This window comes from Emys orbicularis, chromosome 3 (assembly GCF_028017835.1).
Source record: "Emys orbicularis isolate rEmyOrb1 chromosome 3, rEmyOrb1.hap1, whole genome shotgun sequence".
Lineage (NCBI taxonomy): Eukaryota > Metazoa > Chordata > Testudines > Emydidae > Emys > Emys orbicularis.
Window position 1 is genome coordinate 154,072,069 of NC_088685.1, and position 24,284 is coordinate 154,096,352.

Genomic DNA, 24,284 nt, shown 5'->3' on the forward strand with positions numbered 1-24,284 from the left:
CACCCACCCCACCTCTTCACGCCCCCCGCTCACTCCATTCCCCCTCCCTCCGTCGCTTACTCTCCCCCACCCTCACTCACTTTCACAAGGCTGGGCAGGGACTTGGGGTGCAGGAGGGGGTGCAGGCTCTGGGAGGGAGTTTGGGTGCAGGAGGGGGTGCGGGCTCTGGGAGGGAATTTGGGTGCGGGAGGAGGTGCGGGCTCTGGGAGGGAGTTTGGGTGCGGGAGGGGGTGCGGGCTCTGGGAGGAAGTTTGGGTGCGGGAGGGGGTGCGGGCTCTGGGAGGGAGTTTGGGTGCGGGAGGGGGTTTGGGGAGCAGGCTCTAGGAGGGAGTTTGGGTGCAGGCTCTGGGCTAGGACAGGGGGTTGGGGTGTGGGCTCCGGCTGGGCGGCGCTTACCTTGGGCAGCTCCCAAAAGCGACCGGCACATCTATCTGACAGCGGCTCCTAGGCGGGGGGTGGGGGGGTCAGGGAGTGTCCGCGCACTGCCCCTGCCTGCAGGCACCACCCCCGCAGCTCCCACTGGCTGCAGTTCCCGGCCAATGGGAGCTGTGGAGTTGGCGCTCAGGGTGCAGGCAGTGCGGAGAGAGTCCCTGCCCCCCCTCCGTACACCCTCCCCACCGGGGCTGCAGAGATATGCCAGCCGCTTCTGGGAGCCACATGGAGCCAGGGCAGGCAGGAAGCCTGCCTTAGCCCTACTGCACCATCGGACTTCTAGCGCCTAAAATCACCGTTTGGCTTCAGTAGCCTCCGGGAGATAGAGGAAGAAGGAGGAGAAGGAGTTGAGGGAGGGAGAGGAGTTGATCAGTGGGGCCGCGGACCCCCGTTTGAGATACGCTGTTGTATAGGATATTCATAAACAGCCAAGTAACAAGAAGACTTGACTTTGGCACTTTTAAGATTTAATTAAAAAAAAAAGTGTTGAATGGAAAGATGAGGGTAGCTACCATGCAGCAAAATATTTGATTTTTAACCAATTCCTGCTCAGCCAGATGACCTATTTGGACCGTGGATTCAATGCTGTAAATCTTCACAATGATAGAAAATTATGTAGGAGGATTAGTCACCAGAGTGCAAGAGAGACAGGCTAACAGCATCCAGTTGGGTGCTGTAATTTAGCGTGAGGCATTCAGATGTTTCTAAGAACCACAAGTAGCTGCATCTATTTCCATGTCAGCATGATGTGCCTTTCTGGTATCTAGTTCTCATCATCTGCATTGCTGAGACATGTGATGAGAGAGAAGAGACTTCATGCATATACTTAGCTTTTTGTGTTGTGTTTAACCTCCCTGCTGCCTCTCCAGTTGCTGGACCAGAAACCAAAACATGAATTACTGGCTGATCATCAGACTGCCCATTCTAATCGCCATTGGGGTGAGTGACCAGGAGCAGATATAGGGATTCAGCATACATGTAATGAGACAGATAGAGAGACCAGAGCATTCAATGCTGGAGGATACACTTTTGCTAACAAAGCTACTATACAGCAGCTCTGCTCTTCACATGTAATAATGGGGAGGAAACTACAATGGGGGGTTGGGAGCCAAAGCTGAGAGATTGTATGGTTGGATGGGTTAATGGTAGAGACAAAATGTGAGAGTCCATATGAAAGATGTACTGGTGATGCCCACTGGCCACTGTCCTATAGGAAAACTGTGGAGTTCTTGGTCCTCACTTCAGTTCAGAAACATGATCATGTGAAACCAATTCTGTTTCTGACCGAAAACACAGTGCCAGACACCTGGCTACAGCAAAATGACAAATTCCATGGTATTTTAGAAAAATGCCAGATTCCTCAGTCACAGAATTGTGGAGACCACAGGGCACGTAATGGGATGAATAGGAGAGTTTATACCACTTAGAACTCCTGATTCCAGCTGTCTGCAGACTCAGGCAGGCATCACTTCTTTGATTTATTCTCAGTTTACATATTAAAGGTGAACTATCCAATTGTAAAAGCTAGAAACAGATTCTGGAGCATGGTTCTGTGGCAAGAGCTGAATTCCATAGCAAATTCTGCAGCTGCAGAATCGTGAAATATACAGGGCCCTGTCTATAGACACCTTGACACAATGTATGTTCATCCATGTCTTGTCTTGCACATATACTTCCTGATGACAATGTCAGCTACTACTTTCTTTTCTCCAGGTGAATTTCCTGATCTTTATCAGAGTTATATGCATCATCATTTCCAAGCTGCAAGCAAATCTGATGTGCAAAACTGACACAAAATGCAGGTAAGTTATTTGGTGAGCTAGCACTTGCTGTGCTTTTTGAAAAGGGAGACACAAGCAGGAGTGGAGTGCCATAGGAGATTAAAGATTTCAGGCACTGGGTGGTATGTAGAAAGCATTGCACATAACTATGATAGTCCAGAACAACTGACCACAGATGAAGCCCACTGGTGGGTACAGAGCTTATGGTAAAACTGCCCTATCAATGCCTTTGTTGTACCTGCTCTATATATTAAACGGAGGACTTTGTCTTCTGCAGCTGTCAATCCAGAACCTACCATGAGCACTGGGGGAAAAAATCCATTAGGCAATTATTTTTAAGAAACAGAGAGAAAAACACTGTTGTCCTTGTTTCCATCACTGCTCTTACTTCCCCTCTCCACTAGTTACTGTGCCCTCTTATCATGACCTATGTGTCCTCAATTTTCTGAGCATTTGTGTGACTTTTTGTCTGGTACAGTATGTGAGGCTTACTGCATGAGTTTAATTTTTACCTTGCAGACTTCTTTGCATGTGGACTGTTTGTGGCTCACCTGGACAGCTGTTCACACGACCAACATTCATGGGCATATTCTTCATCCCTTGGTTTCTGTGTCTTTGGGGCTTTAAGATCCTTCCCCCAGATTAATCTTGGGAGGCACACAAACTTGTCCCACCTAATGATGTGCATATCATGATACTGCATTGGTGCATGACAGCTTGGGTCATCACAATACCCTGTGACCCACTGTCGTCATGTTTTGGTGGAACAGTATGATGTCTTGATGCAGCATCATGACGCTCTATTCAAGGGCCCAAAACAAGGACCCAGCCCCCCACTAGTCTGGATTTGCCCCGGTATGTCACAGACACCTTAATGGTAAGACCCTCACCTCCACTTAGAGAGGACTCTCTAAACATTGATATGATGGGTGGCTAAGTCTAGCACCAAGGGAACATTAAAGACCTTGCCCTTTCTAATCACGTTTTGTTCTCTCTGTTATAACAGTTCACCATAGCAATCGCTAATCTCCTTCTGTGCTGCCAGCCTGTCTTTGCACATGAAATCATGGCTGTCTAATGGGTATTTGATGCTCAGCATGGGAGAAGGGACTCATTTTGGAGGGTTAAGAGAGATAAGATGGATGTGGGTCCACATTATCTCTCGCTATCACAACCTCTGTGACCCTCATGATAGGGAGGTTTATGGATCCTGAACTTTGATACAGTGGAGCCCTCTCTGAGTGATGTTTGTTTTTGTGGCAACACACCCCAAAAAGCTTCACTATAAGCAGAGTTTCACTGTAACAGGAGAAGAATTGCCTGGCAAAAGATCCCCTCCTCTTCACCCAGGAATACTGAAGTCCTGTAGCCTATCCCTGCAGCTTGAAGGGACATTGACAGTTGTTAGGTGGGAGCCCTGAAAAGTTCCATCTTCACTCCAAGAGCCTAGAAAGATCAGGCTGGCTCCTATGATGAGAACAAGACTGGAGGCCAGGGATTCCTCTTCACTCCTCTCCAAGAAGTTAGTGGTAACTTCTCCTTTCTGACGTTTCCTCAGGAGGTGGGGAGGGAGTGAAAGGCATTGATGCAGTCTGAAAGGTCTTGCATTTTTGCTGTGTTCTTTATAGCTGTTGTTTGGTAGTTAAATACACCAAGGCTAGGTGCCCTAGAAATGCACTGGATTAGATTCAAGAGTATTTGGAAAGCAATTGGGCCTATCTGTGCTGTTGTCAAGCAGGATAGGTTCTCCTTGTCTCTCTCAGTACTTTCTCTTTTCTCCTCCCTGCCACCCCTCTTGGTCATGGAGATCTTGATGGCAGCAAATCCCTTTTCCAGTGTGGAGGGGCTGAGGTTGTTGGGAAACTTCTTGCCTACCCCAGAGAATTTGGGAATCTTGGGAGACTGGCCCTTTATTCCCTGCAAGGGTGTTTCTCCCACTTTTGCAAGACTTCCTAGCTGAGTAGAGCCATGTTGGGACTCCCTTCTGAACCCATTAGCACAGTTGATATGCCAAACAGAGGGGCTGCTGCACAGCCACACGAGGCGCCTCTCCCTTTCCCCCATGGGTGTCCCAGAGCAAGTTGAGTCTCTGCCATACGAGGAGGCAAGAGGCTGATCCTGGCTTCCTCAGGTGGCAGTGCAGAGCCCTAATTGCAAGGCAAGTGTGGCTGCTGGGATATTTCCTTTTTAAACCACCCTCTCAGCCACTCCATGGAATCCCTTGCCTAGGTCCATTGGTGCTCCTACATCTCCCACTGGCCTGTAAGTGCACACTGATGTAAATAGCTGCTTTGGTTCTCCATCTCTCTGCTTACATATCACTTTGAAAGAACAGCATCCAGGGTGCCAAACTAATCGAGAGCCTGCGTTCAGTAGACTTTGAGAGCCCTGAGACTCCATTGGAGCCTCTGCTTCCCATTTGCTGGAGGAACAACTTGCATCTTGTCTGCAAATGACAACTCCTCATGAGATGCTGATAACATGTTAGCAGGTTCTCTGGCCCCAGGCAGCCTAGGAATTCCCATCTTAGGGATCTGGCATCTTTCATTACCAGGTTGTGTTGCTCAGTGCCTTACTCCTCTCATCGGTATTAAGAACCATTGTTTTTGGAAGCATTCTTCTCCTCCTGTGTATTCATATCTCTGCTCATTGCTCTTGCACTGGGAGATGTTTTACTTAGGGTTTTTCCCTCACTACCCAGGTCCCTGGTCTTTGGAGCTTGCCTTGTAAACGTCAGCCATCATTCCCTTTTACTTTAAGTTCACGTCTCTCATTTTACAAAGCTCAGTGACTTACAGTTAATGTTAGCTATAGTGCTTTGAAGATGTAATGTGCTATGTAAGTGCTAAGGAATACTCAATAATCCTTTGGCCTTTGCTGGTGCTTTCAGTCCAGTGAGCTCAAAGCACTGTACAGTCCGCACTCCTCTCTATACAATAATGTATAGTATTCTGCATGCCTATAGTGCCTTTGAGCCAACAATCTGAATGTGCTTTACAAATATTATTGAATTAATCCTCACAACCCCATATTGTCATGTGGAAACATTATCCCCGCTGCACATGGGAAAACTCAGGCACACTGTGGTAAAATAACTTGCCTGAGGTCACCTGATGACTCCATGACTCAGAAACAGAACTAAGGAGTCTTAACTTCCAGATTTCTGTGCTAAATCAGTAGCTGCTATACTACCTGCTATGACTTCCCTTTCTTTATTACTTTAGATTGGCCAAGTCTACATTGACTCTGATCCCGCTGCTGGGGACCCATGAGGTCATCTTTGCCTTTGTTACTGATGAGCACGCCAGAGGAATGCTACGCTTTGTGAAGCTCTTTTGTGAACTCTCCTTCAACTCCTTCCAGGTAACACCCAGGAAACACATATTCAACCCAGTTTTGTATGTTAAATGCTGCTGGAGACCAGTTTGTCTTTCATGGCAGGTACCCTAAATTTCTCTCCTAATTCAGCTCTGGATGTTATACGATTATGAACCTAGGAGAAGTAGGGTAGCCAGAGTGCTAAAATCAGGTGGCCAGAGTCCCAGTCCTGGCATTCCACACACACTCCTTTTTAGTGCTTCCTAGATCCCCAGCAGTGATCTGACCCTTGCATCTGCGTGTTAATTTCTGTTTTATATGCTAAACCCAAAACCAAAAATTGTCCATGGTCTCCTGGGAAACTGTAATGGTGTCACCCAGGGCAAATTATATGGCTGCTACAATGCCTTTTTGGAAATCTGACCCTTGAAAGGCACATCTGTAGGACTATAACTGTGCATGTGGAGTGGTAGTTAAGGAGTATGCATAGAAAGGATGTGGGGGATTCTGTAATGATTCTTTTTCAGCTGTTGTCTCACATGTGACCACTTTATAGGAATCTCCCCATTTGTGGTGGGTGACCATTATTCTTCTAAACTTCCCACAGCCACCTACAGCCAATCTGAATTTGTCTGGGAAAGGGGAGAGTTTTAAGGAGCAAGGATTGGAGGAACCTAAAACGTGCTTGTCCTGTGAGAGCTGTTTGGGGTTATGTCATCAAGATTTTTCTCAGCAGAGAGGAATAAACTCTCATCCACTTTTCTGTTTCTTCCTCTAACTATGGAGCATTCCACGTTGGAATGAGATTCTCCTCCCCCTGCAGGTTTGACTAGCAAAACTTGGAGCATTTCTGTGGGCTGTTTTTCTGACTGCTGTTCTGTTGTCTTGTTGGATTTCAGGGACTCATGGTGGCGATTCTCTACTGCTTCATCAACAATGAGGTAAGAGAGACCCCAGAGCAGCTCCAGCTTCCACTGCAGAAAAAAGAAATCGAAAATGGTCTTGAACTATTAATTGTATCAGTTCAGGTTTGTTCTAGGGTTCCTGCATACAGTAATGACCCACTGGAGGAAATTAGAGGGTGATTTCTCATCACACAGACTATGGGAAAGGATTCAGGCTGCATAATTCAGGGATAGTTGTGGGCAGAGTCCTGCGAGTTCCTTTGCTGCAACCTTTTCATAGATTCATCTAGTCTGAACTCCTGTATAACACAGGCCATAGAACTTCCCCTAAAACAATTCCCAGAGCAGATCTTTTAGAAAAACATCCAGTCTTGATTTAAAAATTGTCAGTGATGGTGAATCCACCATGACCATTGGTAAATTGTCCCAGTGGTTAATTTCTGTCACTGTTAAAGATGTATGCCTTATTTCCAATCTGAATTTGTATAGCTTCAACTGCCAGCCATTGGATTGTGTTGTACCTTTCTCTGCTTGATTGAAGAGCCCATTGTTAAATATTTGTTTCCCGTGTAATTACTTAAAGACTGTAATCAAATCATCCCTAAACCTTCTCTTTGTTAAGCTACATAGATTGAGCTCCTTGAATCTATAACTATGGAGCACATTTTCTAATACTTTAATCATTCTTGTGGCTCTTCTCGGAATTCATCAATATCTTTCTTGAAATTGTGGACACCAGAACTGGACACAGTATTCCAGCAGTGATTGCACCAGTGCCAAATATAGAGGTAAAATAACCTGTCTACACCTACTTGAGATTCCTGTTTATGCATTCAAGGATCACATTAGCCCGTTTGACCACAGTGTCACACTGGGGAGCTCATGGTCAGCTGATTATCCACCATGACCCCCAAATCTTTTTCAGAGTCACTGCTTCCCTGGATAGTGTCTCCCGTTCTGTAAGTATGAGCTACATTCTTTGTTCCTAGATGTGTAGTTTTACATTTAAACACATTAAAACGCACACTGTTTGCTGGCACCCAGCTTACCAAGCAATCCAGATTGCTCTTTATCAGTGACCTGTCCTCTTTATTATTTGCGGCTCTCCCAATTTTTGTGTCATCTGCAAACTTTAGCGGTGATAATTTTGTTTTCTTCAACATTATTGAGAAAAATGTTAAATAGCGTAGGGCCAAGAACCAATCCCTGCAGGATCCCCTAGAAATGCAACTATTTGTTTACAGTGACATTTTGAAACTTATCAGTTAGCCAGTTTTTAATCCATTTAATATGTGGCTTATTAATTTTACATCGTTCTAGTTTTTTAATCAAAATGTCTTGTGGCACCAAGTCAAACACCTTACAGAAGTCTTGATATATTACACTGGCACTGTTACTTTTATCAATCATACCTGTAATCTCATCAAAAAAGATATTGTTTGACATGATCTTTTTTTCCGTAACCCCATGTTGATTGGCATTAACTGTATTACTGTCCTTTAATTTTTTATTAATTGAGTCTCATATCAGCAGCCCCATTATCTTCCTCAGGATCAATGTCAGACTGACAGGCCTATAATTATCTGGAACATCCTGTTTACCCTTTTTAAATATGGGCACAACATGAGCTTTCTTCCAGTCTTCTGGAACCCAGTGTTCCAAGACTTATTGAAAATCAGCATTAAATATGGGCACAACATGAGCTTTCTTCCAGTCTTCTGGAACCCAGTGTTCCAAGACTTATTGAAAATCAGCATTAATGGTCCAGCAAGCTCTTTGGGCAGCTCTTTTAAAACTCTTGGATGCAAGTTATCCAGACCTGCTGATTTTTAAATATCTAACTTTAGTAGTTGCTGTTTAACATCCTCCTGAGATACTAGTGTTATATGATATGATCACATTGTTTTTTTCCCCTCAAATACAGAACAGAAATATTTATTTAATACTTCTGCCTTTTCTGCATCATTATTGATAATTCTATCATTTTCATCTAGTAATGGATCAATATCATTGTTAGGGTTCTTTTTGTTCCTATTATATTTAAGGACAATAAGAAGGATGTTTTTAACAATGCTGGCCGTAGATGTCTCCTTGTGTCCCTTTGCTTCCCTTATCGATTTTCTACAATTCCTAGCTTCTGATTTATTATTCATTACTATCAACTTCCCCTTTCTTCCATTTGTTATATATTATTATATAATAATACATAAGAAACCTTGTGGACCTGGTAGAACTCAGTGCTGGAAATTTGTTTGATATCTTTGAAAGAGATTATAGCTGACCCCATCAGTTTGCCTTAAACAGTATCTCTGCTTTATTTTGAGGAATTTGGAACCAGAACCATTGCCTTTTGGTTCCAAAAACTCAGTTAAGGCACAGTTGGTAGCTCAGAGAACAACTCTTTTAACTAACCCCTCTAGTAGGTTTCTTATCCTCTCTGTGGCCCAGGCACTAGAGGACACCATGACTCATTCAGATGCACTAGTCAAAACTAGTCCATTACAGCAAACATGGGATGGCGAGTTTCATGCACGCTAAGCTTCCACATCTGGATGTGCTATATTCTGGTCCCATGCTTCAATTTAAGATATGACAATTAACTGATGTATGAAGGTATTAGGCACAATGGTTTATTTTGTGCACATAGATTTTTATGCTTAACTGCACTGCATAATCAAAGGTACTGTATAACATCCTTCAATATCTGGTGTAATACTGTTTGGAAGGACACTGTCAAGCTATCTTTCATCACTGGCATTTTTCTTTAACTCACTATTATTGTCAAGAACCTATTGGAAGCTCAAAACTTAGATTAGGGTTTCTATTGGATTTATCCTTTATTGATGCAATTCTTGAGCCTGCTGGTTGCTGAAGTAAATAGTTGATATTTCTTTGCCTTGTGGAATGAACATGTTGAAAATCCAAAGGGCCAAATTCATCCAAGATGTAATACCACTTAAATCAATGGAATTACACAGGGATGAATGTAGCCTCAGATCTTTAAGTGTTTTCAGTTATAAAACATGGAAGGAAAGTTAGCTCCTGGTCTACAATACGAACTTATGTCAGTATAACTACATTGCTCAGGGGTGTGGAAAATCCACACCCCTTTTACCGACCAAACTCCCTGTGTAGACAGTGCTGTGTCAATGGGCTTCTCCCATCGACATAGCTACTGCCTCTCAGGGTGGTGGAGTACCTACGCCAAGGTAGAGTCTTCACTAAGCGCTACAGCGGCGCTGTAAGGGTAGACAAGACGTTGGACACTTTTTGGCTGTGTTTGCATTAGGAAAATGTATTCATTGCTGACAATGGGTATGTGCAACAGTTGCTGCTGAATTGGTGCTAAAAACTAACTGCAAGTGCAGACAGGGCCAGACCATATTTAGAACAGTTTCAGAACTGCAGCTGAGCACTGCTTGGAGCAAGGTAATATAGACTAGGCTTGCTGGTGCCCACTGCGTGGCATAAACAGGTTTATTTATAGAGATAAGAGTAAGTGCTGTCATTATTTTACTTATGAAATAATGCTGTGATGGACCAATAAGGTAATTAGGGAGACTATTTGAAGCAGTAATAAGGGAGCCTTAAAACCTTGCGAGTGTCCTTCAATAATGTGATACATTATATTTTTTCCTGTCCCAAAATGGGATTATTTCAAGACTTGATTATTTCTGTATTAAATGCCTTTGTTTCCTTCTTTGCTCGTGTAAGGTTCAGACAGAGTTTCGGAAAAGCTGGGAACGCTGGAGACTAGAACATTTTTATGTCCAGAGAGACAGCAGTATGAAACCACTGAAATGTCCAGCCAACAGCCTAAGCAGTGGAGGCACAGTGGGCAGCAGTGTCTATGCTGTCACTTGCCAAGCCACATTCAGCTAGGATTTCTACAGATGAAAATAGAGATGAGCCAGATTACCCAAACTGAACTGTAGGAGGCATCTGAAGACCCTCAAATACCCAGGCAAGCAGCTTAAAAATGTCTGCTGGACCCAGAGACTTAACCTTCTGTTGCTCATTGCTGCAGGCAGCTGGACAAGGTTTTCTAAGGAAAGCAGTCTGCTAATATAATCAACACATCAGAGGATAAATTGAGCATGTCTAAAGTAAGTTTAAAGAGTTTGTTCCTGTTAATACAGGAGGCCTCCAGGTGTCCAAAACTTAAGCAGTGCATTGATCCAGTCACAAACCACAGGGTCAATGGCTTATTACTGTAGGTGGGCGAGCTGAGATCCACTGATTAAATTACAAGAATACAGAACATGACTATTGACAATAAACCATGTTTGTACTTTTACTGGGAAAGGAGAGGCTGATATTCACTATTTTTAGAAAGAGACATTAGTGGAGTTTGAACATATTTTTTCGTGGCACAGTCACTGGGCCACAACAGTTAAATGGCAAGAGCATCCCAAAATCAAGGTTGGAGGTGTGCTTAACTGCTTGATGCGAAGGGGCAAATATGGGGCATCCATAAAGCCTATAACTGGAAACAGTAATGTGCACACTCCTGAATTGTTTTTTTTAGCTTAATTTGGAGAAGTATGTTCTGTGTATATTAGGGGCCTATCCTCCTGTTAATGCTCTGTTTCTTGGGTGTACAAACATGCAAAAGTTATATTGTGGCCATTACACATCTTGCAAAATTTTCTTCACTTTGAAATAATAGAATTCTTGGAGTTCTCTGGTGTACTCTCTTAGTTTCCTTGTCTCTTGCCTTGTTTATTTTCTTTTGGCATGATGTATCTTCAAGGCTCTTGTCTCATGATGCCAGGAACTAAAATATTGTTAATTGAGTTTATTTAGTAACTACACTTTCAGCACTGAGGACAGCTCCCTGCTGTACTTTTTCTGTGCTGGAGCTATTTAAATTTATGCTCTTAATGAGCCTCTAGAATGTCACCACTTACAATGTTGCAAGACGAAAGGAAATATTTATGTAGACTCAAAGCTTTTTCTAAAAATGAATGAATCCAGCCCAGAGGACCAATCAAGGTGCTAATTGCCCTCAATTCCCGCTGAAGTCTACAGGAGCTGAGAGTGCTCAGTGTTGTGAAGGGCAGAGCATACACGAGAAGAACAGTAAGAGAAGCTATATAACCCTCGCTCCAGTTGCTTGGGCCAGATCTACACTGCACACTTACTTCAGTATAACTACCTTGCTCAGGCGTATCACACCTCTGAGCAATGTAATTCTAACAACCTTCACCCCTCACCCCCCCATGTAGGCAGCACTATGTCAGCGGCAGAGCTTCTCCTGCTGACATAGCTATTGCCTCTCGCAGAGGTGGAGTAATTAAGCTGACAGGAGAGCTCTCTCCCAACCGCTTAGAGCATCTTCACCAGAAGTGCTATAGCACTGATGCAGCTGCACCAATGAAAGTCTGTAGTGTAGACCTGCCCTTACTGTGAAAGGACTTACTCCTGTGGTTCTTATTCAAGCAAACTGCCCAGTGAAGTCTGAGAACTTTGTATGTGTAAGGACCAAAGGATCAGGCCCACTGTTTATAGGCTTCAAATAGTCTAATGACTTATTTCATGCTGTATTTCTGGCAAAATCCTCCTCCTCTCCCTACATACAACTCTGACTGGTATTTCTGTCTCTTTGGCTGTAAATAAGCTTTGGTTGTATTGGTTAAGCCCAAAACTTTGACTCCTGCCTGCCTCTATTCTCATGTTGTTTACTCCCAGTGGCGTTCAGCCAAGGTACCCAACCTAATATGTATCTCGTGTAAATGTCCTGCAGGTGGCAGGGCCTTCTCAATCTTTGAGCTAGAGTCACAAAGGGGAAAAGTAATAATAGTAGTAGAACCAGCCCCCCATAATCTTTATTGCAGTGGTTAGCGCTCCTAGGATGCTGGAGATCCAGGTTCAAGTCCACTCTGCTTAATTGTGAAGCTGAGACTCCTACTTCCCAGGAGAGTGCCTTAGCCACTGGGCTATAGAGTCATTCTCTCTCTGGTTCAATGACTATTTATTTAAAAGTGGAACAGCTTCAACAAGACAAGTTCAGTGGTTAGGGTACTCGGGTGGGAGACTCGAATTCAAATCTCTGCTCCACATCAGGCGGGAGAAGAAATCAAATCTAAGTCTCCCACCGCCCATCGGTAGCCTGGGAGCATGTGGGGTAGGTAGCTGGGCTTCCGGCAAGGAGCTGCCGAGGAGCTTAAGAGACCGCGCTCTCAGCTCCCCACACTGCCCCTCTTAGGCCAATGAAAGCGTTCCTGGTGAGGACATGCACCACTGCAGTAATTACTGAGGTGATTGTAAGTCGACCTAAGGTTGACTTAAGTTTTTAGTGTAGACATACCCTCTGTCTCTCCTGTTGAAGCGGTTCCACTGTGTATAAATACTTAAATATTCATTGAGCCAGAGAGAAAGAAAAAGTGAGAGAATGAATTTCTGAGAGAATAAATAGGCTGGTGGTTGGTTAAGCCATGTCCCTGGCATATAGGTGAGTCAGCTTCAAGACCATGTTCCAATAATATTTAATTAAAGAATTTTTTCACTTGACCAGAGACAAAGTGGAACAGCTTCAGCAGGAGAGATTGAGAGAGCCCCATCCCAGGATATCCAACAGCCTCGTGGTTAGGGCACATACCTACAATGTGGGAGACCTGGGTTCAAGTCCCTGCTGCAAATCAATCAGGCAGAACAGGGATTCAGAGCTGAGTCTCCCACCTCCTTATCAACTGGTCTGTTTAGTATAATGACACACAAATATGCCTGGCAGCCACAACAATGCTTGAACTGTTGGCTCTCTTTTATGCAAGGCCTGAACCAATAGGCATGCACCTAGTTTGAGAATCCCGCCAGGATTAGGCATGAGCTAGGGTGTCAAACAGCTCAGCTGTGTCATGATTTAGGGTGTTTTGTACATGCTCACTGGTAGAAATGTAGGTACCATGGGAATTTAGGCACTTACAAGTTTAGATAGCAGCTGAGCAGGAGGTTTGTGAATGCCATTGGCACCTAAAGTAGCAGTTAGACACCTATGTCCTCTGTGAATCTAGCCCTTAGACTCCGGTTTGCAGACAAGCAGAGGGAGAGAGAAAGCAGAGTCTGTTGAGCTCAGGACATGCTGGAAGGCCCATATATTTGCTCAGACTTTTTCCTGAGGTGGGAGTATTCAAAGGAAGTGGAGGTCTCTACTGTGGTGAAGATTTTACCAGTCATGTCATGCAGTTTATAATTGAACATGAATCAAATTATGATTTCAGTTTCAGACCCACAGCTGATAAGCACACTTTATATGTCCCAATAATTCAGTCTACAACCATGCAGTGAAAAAATAAAATATAGCAAATTTCCAAGAAAAGTTTTACATTGAGCTGCAACTGTTTCCCTTTACACAGTGACTCTTCCTTCCTGTGAATAACAGATTTTTGAAACGTTTTAACATAATGCAAATTTGTATGTACTTTATTAATATACATTTGTTTATATGCATATGGGGAATTTTCATCCAGAAAGAAGAGACTCGACCCTATTTTCACCATGACAAAAAGTTAACACTGGCATGCCACATGTTTCTATGTGGTAACAATATGTTGCAGTAATGCAATTGTTTGGGTTAGTCAAGATAAAGGAATTACTATCAGATCAGACCATTAGTTCAGTACAAGCCAATACCAGATGCTCCAGAGAAAAGTGCAAGAAACCTCATATCGAACAACTAAATAACAACTTCCCCAAAGGGGAAGTTTCTTCAGATTAGCTTCACAAAGCTTACTTTTAGATACCTACAAAAGTGTATGAACGACACTGTGAGTTAGGTGCTTAGGCTTGCTATACAATGAATGGGGTGAGACAGGCACTTCAGATTGCGATTCACAAATAGATTAGGCTGCTCCCTACTTGCTATCTAATAGGCGATGTTGATGACAAGGGTGTGGCCTAACCCTTGCTCCTCTTACTGTTAGGCACCTAAGTCCAGGCTGCAGGGAGGCACTTATCTCTGCTAGCCAGGAACCCTTCTCCTGGAGTCAGCAAAAAGAACAGGAGTACTTGTGGCACCTTAGAGACCAGGCAGTTTAGGTGTGCTTAAGGTGTTTCCTGTGAGAATGAGCCAATTACCAGCTGTGAGACAGGCAGGTGGGGGGGGGGGGAGAGAGAGAGGGAGGGTGTCTCTGGTTAAAGCTGTTCTACTGTGGATAAATGAGTGTCATTGATGAGCAAGCTTGGAAGAATGACTGTATCCTGGCGATTAGGACATCCACCGAAGGCGGTAGAAGACCCAAAGTCTAGTCCCTCCATTCCAATGACACTCTTTATCCATAGTGAAACAGCTTCCACCAAAGAAACCAAGGGATCTGTATCCTCTTTTTCCCCACCCCACTATATTGAAATATATCCTAGCTCAGTTGACTAGGACACTCTCCTGAGGTGTGTAGGAGACCCCCTATTAAAATACTTTCTTCATTTCAAGCATATGGGGAATTGAACTGAGTCTCCCACATACCAGGTTAGTGCACCAACCACTGGGAAAAAAGTTGTAAGTTTGGCTGCTGCTCCTGTTCAGATTCTGAATGGGACCTGATTGGTAGGCAGCCTCTGAGCACATCAAGCCCTGCATGTGACAGATTTGGCCAGATATCTGCCTGCCTTGGTTTGTGAATTGTTCTGGTGCTTAGGTGGGGAGGTAGGCACCTAGAAGGAAGCAGCAGTATGCCCACCCTGAGGCTGAACCATAGGTGCCTAAGGAACTTAACATATACGCACCAAATGAAGGTATGGCAGGAATTTGGCGGCTTGCACTTGAGCCAAAATTGGGCCTTAGGCACCTTACTATACCTTTGTGAATCTAGCCCTTCCTAATTCCCTTCACATAGGCATTAGCTTACACCATTTTTTAAAAATCTTATCCAATGTAACTGGTTATTCCTACAAAAGCTCAATAGTATCTTGTGAGCATCAGTGTCAGTGCATAATTAACCTAAATCAGTTTTAAATGTGTTGCCTTTTCATTTCATTGATGGTGTTACACACACTCTATCTGCTGTATACCTCTGTCAGGTCCCTATTTTAATTCTCTCAAAACTAAACAATCCCCCATCTTTTCAGTCTCTCCTCATATGGAAGGCCCACCATGCCTTATTTTCATCACCCCCTCTAAAAGTCCTGTGCAGAACTTTAGAGACCTAATGAAGGCTCTAATTCAGCAACGTTCCTGTTTATCAAAGCACTTAAGCATGCACTGATTGACATGAAGGCCAAAGCTGTAGGATCCCAGTGAATGGGCAGCATCACAACAGGTAAAATTCATGACTGACAAGTGCAAGATACTGCACTGCCAAAGGAATAATTTAAACTACTCTCATACATGGCTGGGTTCTAATTTAACTGTTACATCTCATGACAAAACTTGGCTATTATTGTGGACAGCTCAATGAAGCCTTGAGCATATTGTACAGAACCCATAAAAAAAGTTGAGACATTTACAGAGTAGGATAGAAAAATTGTAGTAAAAAAATGTTGTAATGCCATGATCTAATTCAATAGTGTACCTTGCCTGGAATAGCAGGTTTACTTCTAGTCAGCTGTCTCAAAAGATACATAGCAAAACTGGAAAGGGTCCAGAGATGGGTGATGAAAGTGATTACAGGCATGCAGAGATTTTCTGAGTTTAGCACAAAGGGATGACAAGAAATGTGCTTTTGTCAGTGACTGAGAACTTGCTCCATCAGTTAAGGGTTGAAAGTTTCACAGTCACTTCTCTTCCTGTTGCCATTAAAGGGAGCACTCCAAAAACCCCAGGAATACCCGAAAGCATGCCTAATACTTCTATGGTAAAACATAAACAAGAAAAATTAATTTTGGAGGAAACTTTCAGGCATCCTCTTATTTGCCATAAAGAAAAAAAGAAAATACAAGCTCTCAATCCTTCACCTCTTGTGCAGATCATCTTTCAGAGAGGGGGAGGCGGGGGGGAATATTGCTGTCAGATACATGAAGTTACAATGAAAAAAAAAATCCTCATGCCAGCCTGGTTCTTAGTGACCCAACATGTCAAAATATTTAGGCTAATTTATTACATCCTGCCTTTGGAAAAAATAAACATTTTTCAGACAGGGCCTAGAAGATGGTTTTCACACATTTGACCAGCATCTTCAATAAATCCTTTTGCTATCTTCTGTTATATGACTGCTGCCTATGCTTAAGAATTTGCAGTACCTTTTTAACCTGCATTTATGAACCACATGAATGTGTATTTTTGTGCCTTGTAGCAACATGCTCACTCACTGTGATTATAATTTATTTCAAAGTGTTTGGAGCCAGACTTTAAATGCACATATAGCGATTATGTAACTAAAGGTTTTTCGTGAGTGAAAACTTTTGTCTATTCTTGCTGCTACAAAGAATGTGTACACTTTCATTAATGTTTAAATGTTAATTTGTATTTGAATGTGATTTCTTCGCATGTAAAAACAGACAGGCAGCTATAGAAGATGTACATGTAGACCATATAAGCTCACTGTGCACATTAAATGGATGTGTAGTTTCCTTATTTTTCCTTGGAATGTAATTACCTTGTCACATAAATCTGTTGTTACTGGTGTTTGTTTGTTTTCTTTCTTTTGGCTACTTTTTACAAAGTTCTTGGTGGAATATTTTCAAGGAGAATTAAGTGACACACAAGTTATGATTCACTCAAAGAAACAGAAAAGGCTTTATATAGTGGATATTAAGTCATTTATTGAGAGTTTATGTCCTCAAGCAGTTTGCCTAAAAAACATCTACTTCTGCAGTATTTGTAACTTTCCTGATCTCTCTTGTAGCAACAACTACTCTGTTAGAATACATGGTGAACAGTAGGACCCCCACTGGAATCAGATTGGGCATCTAAAATTAGTGTTTTGAACAGAAGACTGCAAATCAGAAAAGATATTTTACTTGGTATATGTGTTGATACCTCAGTCTCTTAGAAAGAATTACTAAAATTTCTAATCGAATCAGTCTTCTAATTATCAAAGCAAACAATCCAAAGCTAGAAGCCTAATCACTAGCTAGAGAGCTGCATGAAGAGCCTCAGTAGATCAAGCACGATTGGTATCCTTACTCTTATTGTCCTTCCACTTTGATTAACTCAGTGAGAGCATCTCACTATCTTCCACAAAGAAGAATCCTTGAAGCACTTCTCCTCTCTATTCCCTTTCCACCTCCTGCTGGTAACTTGGACTGCAAAGGGTCATTTATACTATATATCTTTGTTACACAAAGGGAATAAATTACAATCACACTAAAAACATTTGATTTTCTTTTTTATGGGTACGGTCCCATTGTGATACAATACATTCGAGGCAAACATAGTAACATTAGTCAGTATTGCAAAGCCATGGCATGGATTATCGGAGTAAACTCTTCCATGGAGATTTGTACTAGAGAAACCTCTCCCAATTTAAGGGATAGTGAAGTACAGCATCTGCCAGAGGCAAGGACCTCCAACAATTCAAGTTGAATGTCCAATGATGATAAAAGTTGTCTCTGTCCAGCCAGAAACCAAAATGATTTCTTGGAATGGGAGATAATGCATATTTAATAACCAGGACAAAACAGCATTATTGTATTTTTTCCTGTATTAGATCTCACCCACCTACAGTTGTGAACAGCTCAATAACTATAGAGATATCACTGCTCATTAAGTAGGCAGTCTTGGCAGAGCTTGAAGCTCTAATGGTTATTTTTCATCTCCTGAAGCCTAAATTTTACTTTGAAACCAGAAGTAACTTGGACTGGATTCTAAAGCAGGCTAATTTTATAATAAATCACATTCCCACAAAGATTAAGTAAAATGGAAAAAAAAAATCTTACGCTACAGGCTGTAAACTTGGCTGAGTGCAGACTATAACCCATCCTCCATGCAGCATTACAAAGGAGGCCAGGTGCCCTTTGCATTTGCATGGGCAGTCACATGATGTGTGGGGTGCTGGGCTCAATACCTCCTCTGTTGAAGAGTTTATTCCTTAATCTGCATAATTAAGAATATTATAGCAAATTATGGGTACCAAGTCAGCTGACTTTCCCTCACCATCCCCAGTTCTGTGCCTCATTTATCATCATCCCTTAATAAATGGCAGCAATAGCAGCCTGCCGAAGTGCAATTACAGTGATAAGGGAAGAAGAAAGAGTTATTAATCATACTATTCAAAGCCTAGCTAGAGCTAAATAAATGTCTGTTAATTATTGACACTGTTTGAGATTCCCCAGCAGCTAAATTTACCCCTTGCTGCAAAACTGTGTTCTCAAATTTCAACTTTCATTTAAAAAACAGATTTGGATTCTGGCAGAAAGAACCTTGAAAACATGAACTGAATGTAGGGGTACAGAAAGTCTGACAATAGCTCAGAGGTGTAAACTACCCTATTCATTACAATCAGGGCCCTGGGGACTCTGCCGTCCTGTCATTTGGAATTTTCCCCACTATATACCACTAAGCATTTTTGCTGTGGAATTTGCTATGCTGTTGCAGCCAGGTGCCCATAGGACATGCCTGCAGCTGCCTCTTGATCTTCAGCTTTCCTCACAACAGAGAAGTAACTGGATTATAGTCTATGTTCCCTGCACTGTCCCATAGAGGAAGGCAACGGGTCAGTCAGCTCCCACTCTCCTTTAGGTGGGAGAAGAGTTGAGGCCAGGAGAGTGGGCTCAGGCCCCCTTAATCCCATCCTCTCCCACTGCAAAGCATAATAATAAAAAAAAAACTTGCTTAAAACAAACTGTTGGAAATAGTAAATACAACACATTTTAAATCCCTGAATATTTTCAGCTATGACACATTTATATGTATTGGGGGGGGGGGGGGGAGAGAGAGAGAGAGAGAGAGAGAGGATAAGAAACAAGAATGAAGGGTATTTCAGGGGCAGTAGAATTAAGTTAACACTGCTGTGAAATTTGGTCTCAGAGTAGATGGGGTCCTGACTCTGAAAGCCAGGCTAGGCATGGATTCTTCATTAGGCTGCTTAATATTAAGATGACAATCTTAACAGGTTAATTGCTTTCACTAGTGGGCCAGCAGCATAAGAAAATAAACGCAAGCAGGTTCAGACTGCCCTGCCTTCTGAGGTACCAGAAGCCGTAGTGTCCAGAAGTTGTGTATAAGGCGATATCAGTACATTAGAATTGGCACCACTTTGTGGCCATAACTTCAAGCCAGCAGGCGTCAATTAAGGCATTTCACCTGGAACAGAGCTTGCTACTTTCTTATTTGGAGCCATCTCGAATTCATTCCCTTAGCGAGAGAGAGGCTCAGGCCGCGAAGAACAGTTAGTTTTGCAGTGCTACGAGGCTCTATTTCGCACAGGCCTGAGGGGTGCGCCTAAGGCACGGCAGCGAGCAGGGGCAGCGCAGACAAAGCAGTGTAAGGTGGCACCAGCTCCCGCGGGGGAGGCGCGCACTCAGCTACTGCTCGTCAGGCTGCGCCCACAGTCCCCTGGCGCCAGGCGCTACCTCCCGGCGGCGGGTCCGTAGAGTAACTCTCGCTCCAACTGCTCCGCGGTGAGCGTGCCCTGGATGGCCTGGCAGCCCGGGTTGAAGACGGAGTAGGCGCTTCTCTCCCCCGGCCGCCTCTCGCCGGGGCCGCGCATGCCGGCGTAGAGCCAGTAGAACAGCGACAGGACGAAGCAGGGCAGCCCGACCTGCAGCTCCGCGGCGAGCCCCAGCAGCACCAGCCAGAGCAGGAACTTCAGCAAGGCCACGTGGGTCAGGAGAGCCCGGGCGCCCCACGGGGCGGCGGCACTGGCAGCCACGTCCTGCGGGGGTCCCGGCCTGCGCGCCTCTTCCTGAGGGGCAAGAGCAAGCGGTGTGTGTGGGGGGAGCACTGCGCCCTGCGGGGGCTGCCCCGCTCCTCCGGACCCCTCCCCCAAGCGGCCTCCCATACCCCGCCCGCAGCGCCGGGCCAGAGGTCAGCGCTCACCCGGCTGCAGAGCCCCAGGAGAACGAGCCACGGCACCTGGTCCCGGCGCCACCCGCGAGTGGCGGGGCGGAGTGAGTCTAGGCCCTGGTCCCCCCTCACCTGGGCGGGGCGGTCCCGCGGGCCGAGGCCTGCCTCCGGCCCGGCTCTCTGCTCGCTAGCCGGAGCCGCCGCCTTTGCTGGCGCCGCAGTGGGCTGGGGGGCGCTGCGCGCGGCTCGGAACTGCGCCAGCCTCAGCTCCATGGAGGCCCGTGCCTGCACGTCCCGACACAATACGTCCCCTCGCACACAGGCCCCCCTACGTCACCGAGCGCTCGGGGGGAGGAGCCACCCGCCGCCCCGCCCCCAGTAGTAGGGGGCGGAGCGATGTGGTGGGGAGTGGATTCCTTTTCTCTGCCCCTTCACGCTAGGGGGCGGAACCCAGCAGCTGATGGGGAACCAGGACCCAGTCACTGGGGACCAGAGCCAAGGCTGTTGGCTCAGTCGAGGGCAATTTAAGGCCCGGCCACAAGTGCCCCAATGCACAGGGGTGTGGCACAAATGAAGGACCCTCTCTAGGGGAGGCGGATGGATGTGACCAGAGGTGGGGCCCATCCCCTTCTTCTGCAGGGGCCTGGCTGGCGCTCAGCCCCGCACATTTGCAAGGAGGAGGGGGCACCTGCAGCTCTGATCAGGGTTTGAGTTGGACTAAGCTGTTTGCCTTGTGCCAAAGAGCGAGTGCCAAGGACTTGCTTCGGTTAGGCTTGGCTCTGTAATGGGCTGGTTTCTTTGATGGGTTTTACAGTTGTTGCCTTTCACTGATCGGCCTCCGGCCTTATGGTATGAGACAAGGTATATGGTAGGCTGGCCAAAGCCTTTCTTTTTGTAAGGACCAACCAATTTCAAAGGGAGGGGAGTGGGGATGTTTATACAAACTCCACTTTCTTTTAGTAGTTCTAGTTTTGCTGCATACAACATTGTTACACATAAAAATATTAAAATAATTGAAATTTCTCATGCTTGGTGTTTGGAAAATTAAATACAAATCCATGGTGCTGTTTTTCAGTTATTTTAGGGTGGGGAAAAATTTTATTTTTCAACTACGACATTTCTCAGCTACATATTTTACACTCAGTTACAGATCAACTTTGTTTTAAACATTAAGCGTCACATCTGTGCCATGCGGAATCAAAATTTTTGCCTTGTTTAAAAAAAGGTGCTCTTCAAATAAAACTCCCAATGTTTTAAAATAGCATGCATAGGACCTTCGTTTGCTGCCTGATGTATCTAATATGCGGGATAAAATGCCCTTCTGGTGCGGATGAACATATCAAATAGAGCACACCTGAAGTATTGAAGTTCGGACAAAAACATGAGCACTTAAAGAGATGTGTCCTTACATACATCAGCAGTAGTTAGTATGAGAAAGACACATATAATTAATCTTTACTATCTGTATATATGACTTATGAGTTTGGTATTGAATTTATAATCCTTTCTGTCAAAGTCTTCTCAAAGTCTATATATTATATTTGTTATGCTGTTTTCTTTTGATATGGGGCAACCCACTTTTCTGACTGTTAAGGGCAGAGGTAAGGTTGCTATGAGAACCTTAACTTTGAATGTCTTAACTTTTGTGCAATTGTAACTTCCTTCTTAATTGTATATTACAAACACACAGACTTAATTCAATCCGTATTAGTGTCAACCCACGCTAAGTGACCATCCCTAAGTATCTCTTCAATGTGACCAAGAACTGCTTAAAAATAGTCCCCATGGCAAAACAACCTGGGCAACCTCTATCCACAACTATGACTACCATATGGCCTGTGTAGCCCAACAAGCCATAACACTGGATCCTCAGGCAGTTTCATTTAAAGCAAGCAGCTGATACGTAGACTCCCATTGTTGCTGGGAGCTTTGTCAGTTTCCATTTAAAGTCCAACATGTTTATAAACATCATCTGATTAGCTGTTCAAGGTAAACTAAGCATTTTTAAAAGGCTACTGCTTTAAGAGACTTAAGAATAATTGCTTAATACTGTATCGTTTTCAAAGTATGTTTATGCTATACACACACACATACAAGCATGGCAAGATATGATCAGGCTATGGCAGATTTAGTTCAATGTGAGGCAAATATCTCTTATTCTTGCTGCAATCAAAGGATCTGCTTTTAACTCAGTTTCTTGGCTCCTGTTCATTTCTTATATCTTTGGTGTGTCATTCTTATAGCTACTGTCACATGGACAGACCAGCTCAGGCCATCGCTATAGGCCAATTCACTTGTATGTGAATATCAAAGGAGTTAAATATATTAGTATATGATCAGGCCAATTCACTTGTATGTTAATAAGAGCTCAAAGGAGATGTCAATTGTATTGTTTTCACCTATCTATATCCTGTTGTTTACTATTATATTGTATTTACATTATGCATGCCTGGTAATTAAATAACCCTACATCAAAGTGTGTGTTAATGTAAGAGTGTATTCAGGTGTCAGAACTTTGAGAAAACTAATGGAATGTTACTTATATTGTTTTCACTTATCTATTTCTATTATAATGTAATGGTAGGCATTTCCATTATGTGTATCCCTGTGACTAAATAACTCGTTGGATGCAAATGAAGAGGAGTGCTAAATTCAAAGCAATTGACCGTTGTGTGGGTACATACACTTGTCAGATTGTTGTCTGTGAAAAGAAGCTAGAAATACTGATTCAAAAAGAGATCCTTTATGTCTGGACTGTTTGGGTTCGAACACGGTAGAATAACTGAACAAGAAAACGGAGATCCCTGAAGTTATTCTGGGTAGCCCTGAAAAGACTTTAGGGAAACTGGCAGATTACTCTCCTCGTGAGCCTGATCTCGAGACAGGGTCCACGGCAGGATCTTTTTGGCCAGCCCAGGACATCTCTGTTACCATTTTGGACTTACAATCTTTGACTTACCTGTTAATGTACCTGCTATAGCCTCTCAATAACTCATTTCTTTTTCTTGGCTAATAAACCTTTAGTTTACTGGAGAATTGGTTGCCAGCATTGTCTTTGGTGTGAGATCTAGAGTACCAATTGATTTGGGGGTAAGTGACTGGTCCTTTGGGACTGGAAGAAAACTGATGTGGTGTGATTTTTGGTTTATGTGACCATTATCACTAAGTCCAGTTTGGCTGGCTGGCAGGATGGGCTGGAGAGTCTAAGGGGACTGTCTATGACTTTATGGTAAAACTGGTATAGTGATCCAGGAGTGCACATTTGTTACTGGCTTGGTGAAATCTAATGATAGATTACACCACCAGTTTAGGGTGTCTGCCCTGTTTTCTGACATCTGACCTGAGATTGGTGCTCAGAGTGGTGAGACACTGCAGAGAACGTTGACAGCTACAATGACAGTCCATCTGCTTTCAAAAACAGGAGTAAGATCATTGTAAGAATTTGGATTTTACTTAGCTTTATACAGTGGTGAGCGGGAGCCAGTTTGCACCGGTTCACAGGAACCGGTTGTTAAATTTAGAAGCCCTTTTAGAACGAGTTGTCCCACGCGGGACAACTCGTTCTAAAAGGGCTTTTAAATTTAACAACTGGTAAAGCTCCAGCTCCCAGCCCCCGGCCCCAGCTCAACTCTGCTTCCTCGGCTCCTCCCCTGAACGCTCTGCCCCCCTTCTCCTCCCCCTCCCCTGCTTCCCGCAAATCAGATGTTCGCGCGGGAAGCCTGGGAGGGTTCAGAAACAAGCGGCGGCTTCACAAGGTAAGCTGAGGTGGGGGGGCACGAGGAGGGCTCCAGGGAGGCACGGCGCGGCCCAGCCCAGTCCTGCTCCGGCCGAGCGACTCCGGCCCAGCGCCCCGGCCCCGGCCAAGTGGCTCGGGCCCGGGCCCGGCCGAGCACCCCGGCTCCAGCCAAGAGATTTTGGCCCGGCCCTGGTCCCGGCCGAGCGGCTCCGGCTCCGGCCGAGAGACTTTGG

General features: G+C 44.3%; 2 protein-coding genes across 2 annotated transcripts in view; one reads left to right on the forward strand and one right to left on the reverse strand.

The window, feature by feature from the left end:
* The window catches only part of GLP1R (glucagon like peptide 1 receptor), an 84,093-nt gene extending 73,775 nt beyond the window's left edge, over nt 1–10,318 (forward strand). Inside the window, exons 10-14 of the mRNA XM_065401474.1 lie at nt 1,302–1,371; nt 2,146–2,234; nt 5,438–5,576; nt 6,431–6,472; nt 10,151–10,318. Coding sequence (XP_065257546.1) covers nt 1,302–1,371; nt 2,146–2,234; nt 5,438–5,576; nt 6,431–6,472; nt 10,151–10,318 — 508 coding nt within the window. The remainder of the gene's footprint in view (nt 1–1,301; nt 1,372–2,145; nt 2,235–5,437; nt 5,577–6,430; nt 6,473–10,150) is intronic.
* A 9,493-nt stretch (nt 10,319–19,811) lies between these two features.
* Nucleotides 19,812–20,588, reverse strand: SAYSD1 (SAYSVFN motif domain containing 1). Its single transcript, XM_065400296.1, has 2 exons — nt 20,448–20,588; nt 19,812–20,214 (listed from the first exon to the last, which is right to left on the reverse strand). Exons 1-2 carry the CDS (start codon nt 20,586–20,588, stop codon nt 19,879–19,881), a joined length of 477 nt encoding a protein of 158 aa, XP_065256368.1. The 3' UTR covers nt 19,812–19,878.
* Nucleotides 20,589–24,284: the final 3,696 nt, after the last annotated feature.

Excerpts from the sequence above, each read along its gene's own strand:
- SAYSD1 (XM_065400296.1), bottom strand. The coding sequence starts at position 20,588 with ATGGAGCTGAGGCTGGCGCAGTTCCGAGCCGCGCGCAGCGCCCCCCAG. Across the intron at positions 20,215-20,447 it reads CGCGGGACCGCCCCGCCCAG|GAAGAGGCGCGCAGGCCGGG; the intron begins GTGAGGGGGGAC and ends CTTGCCCCTCAG.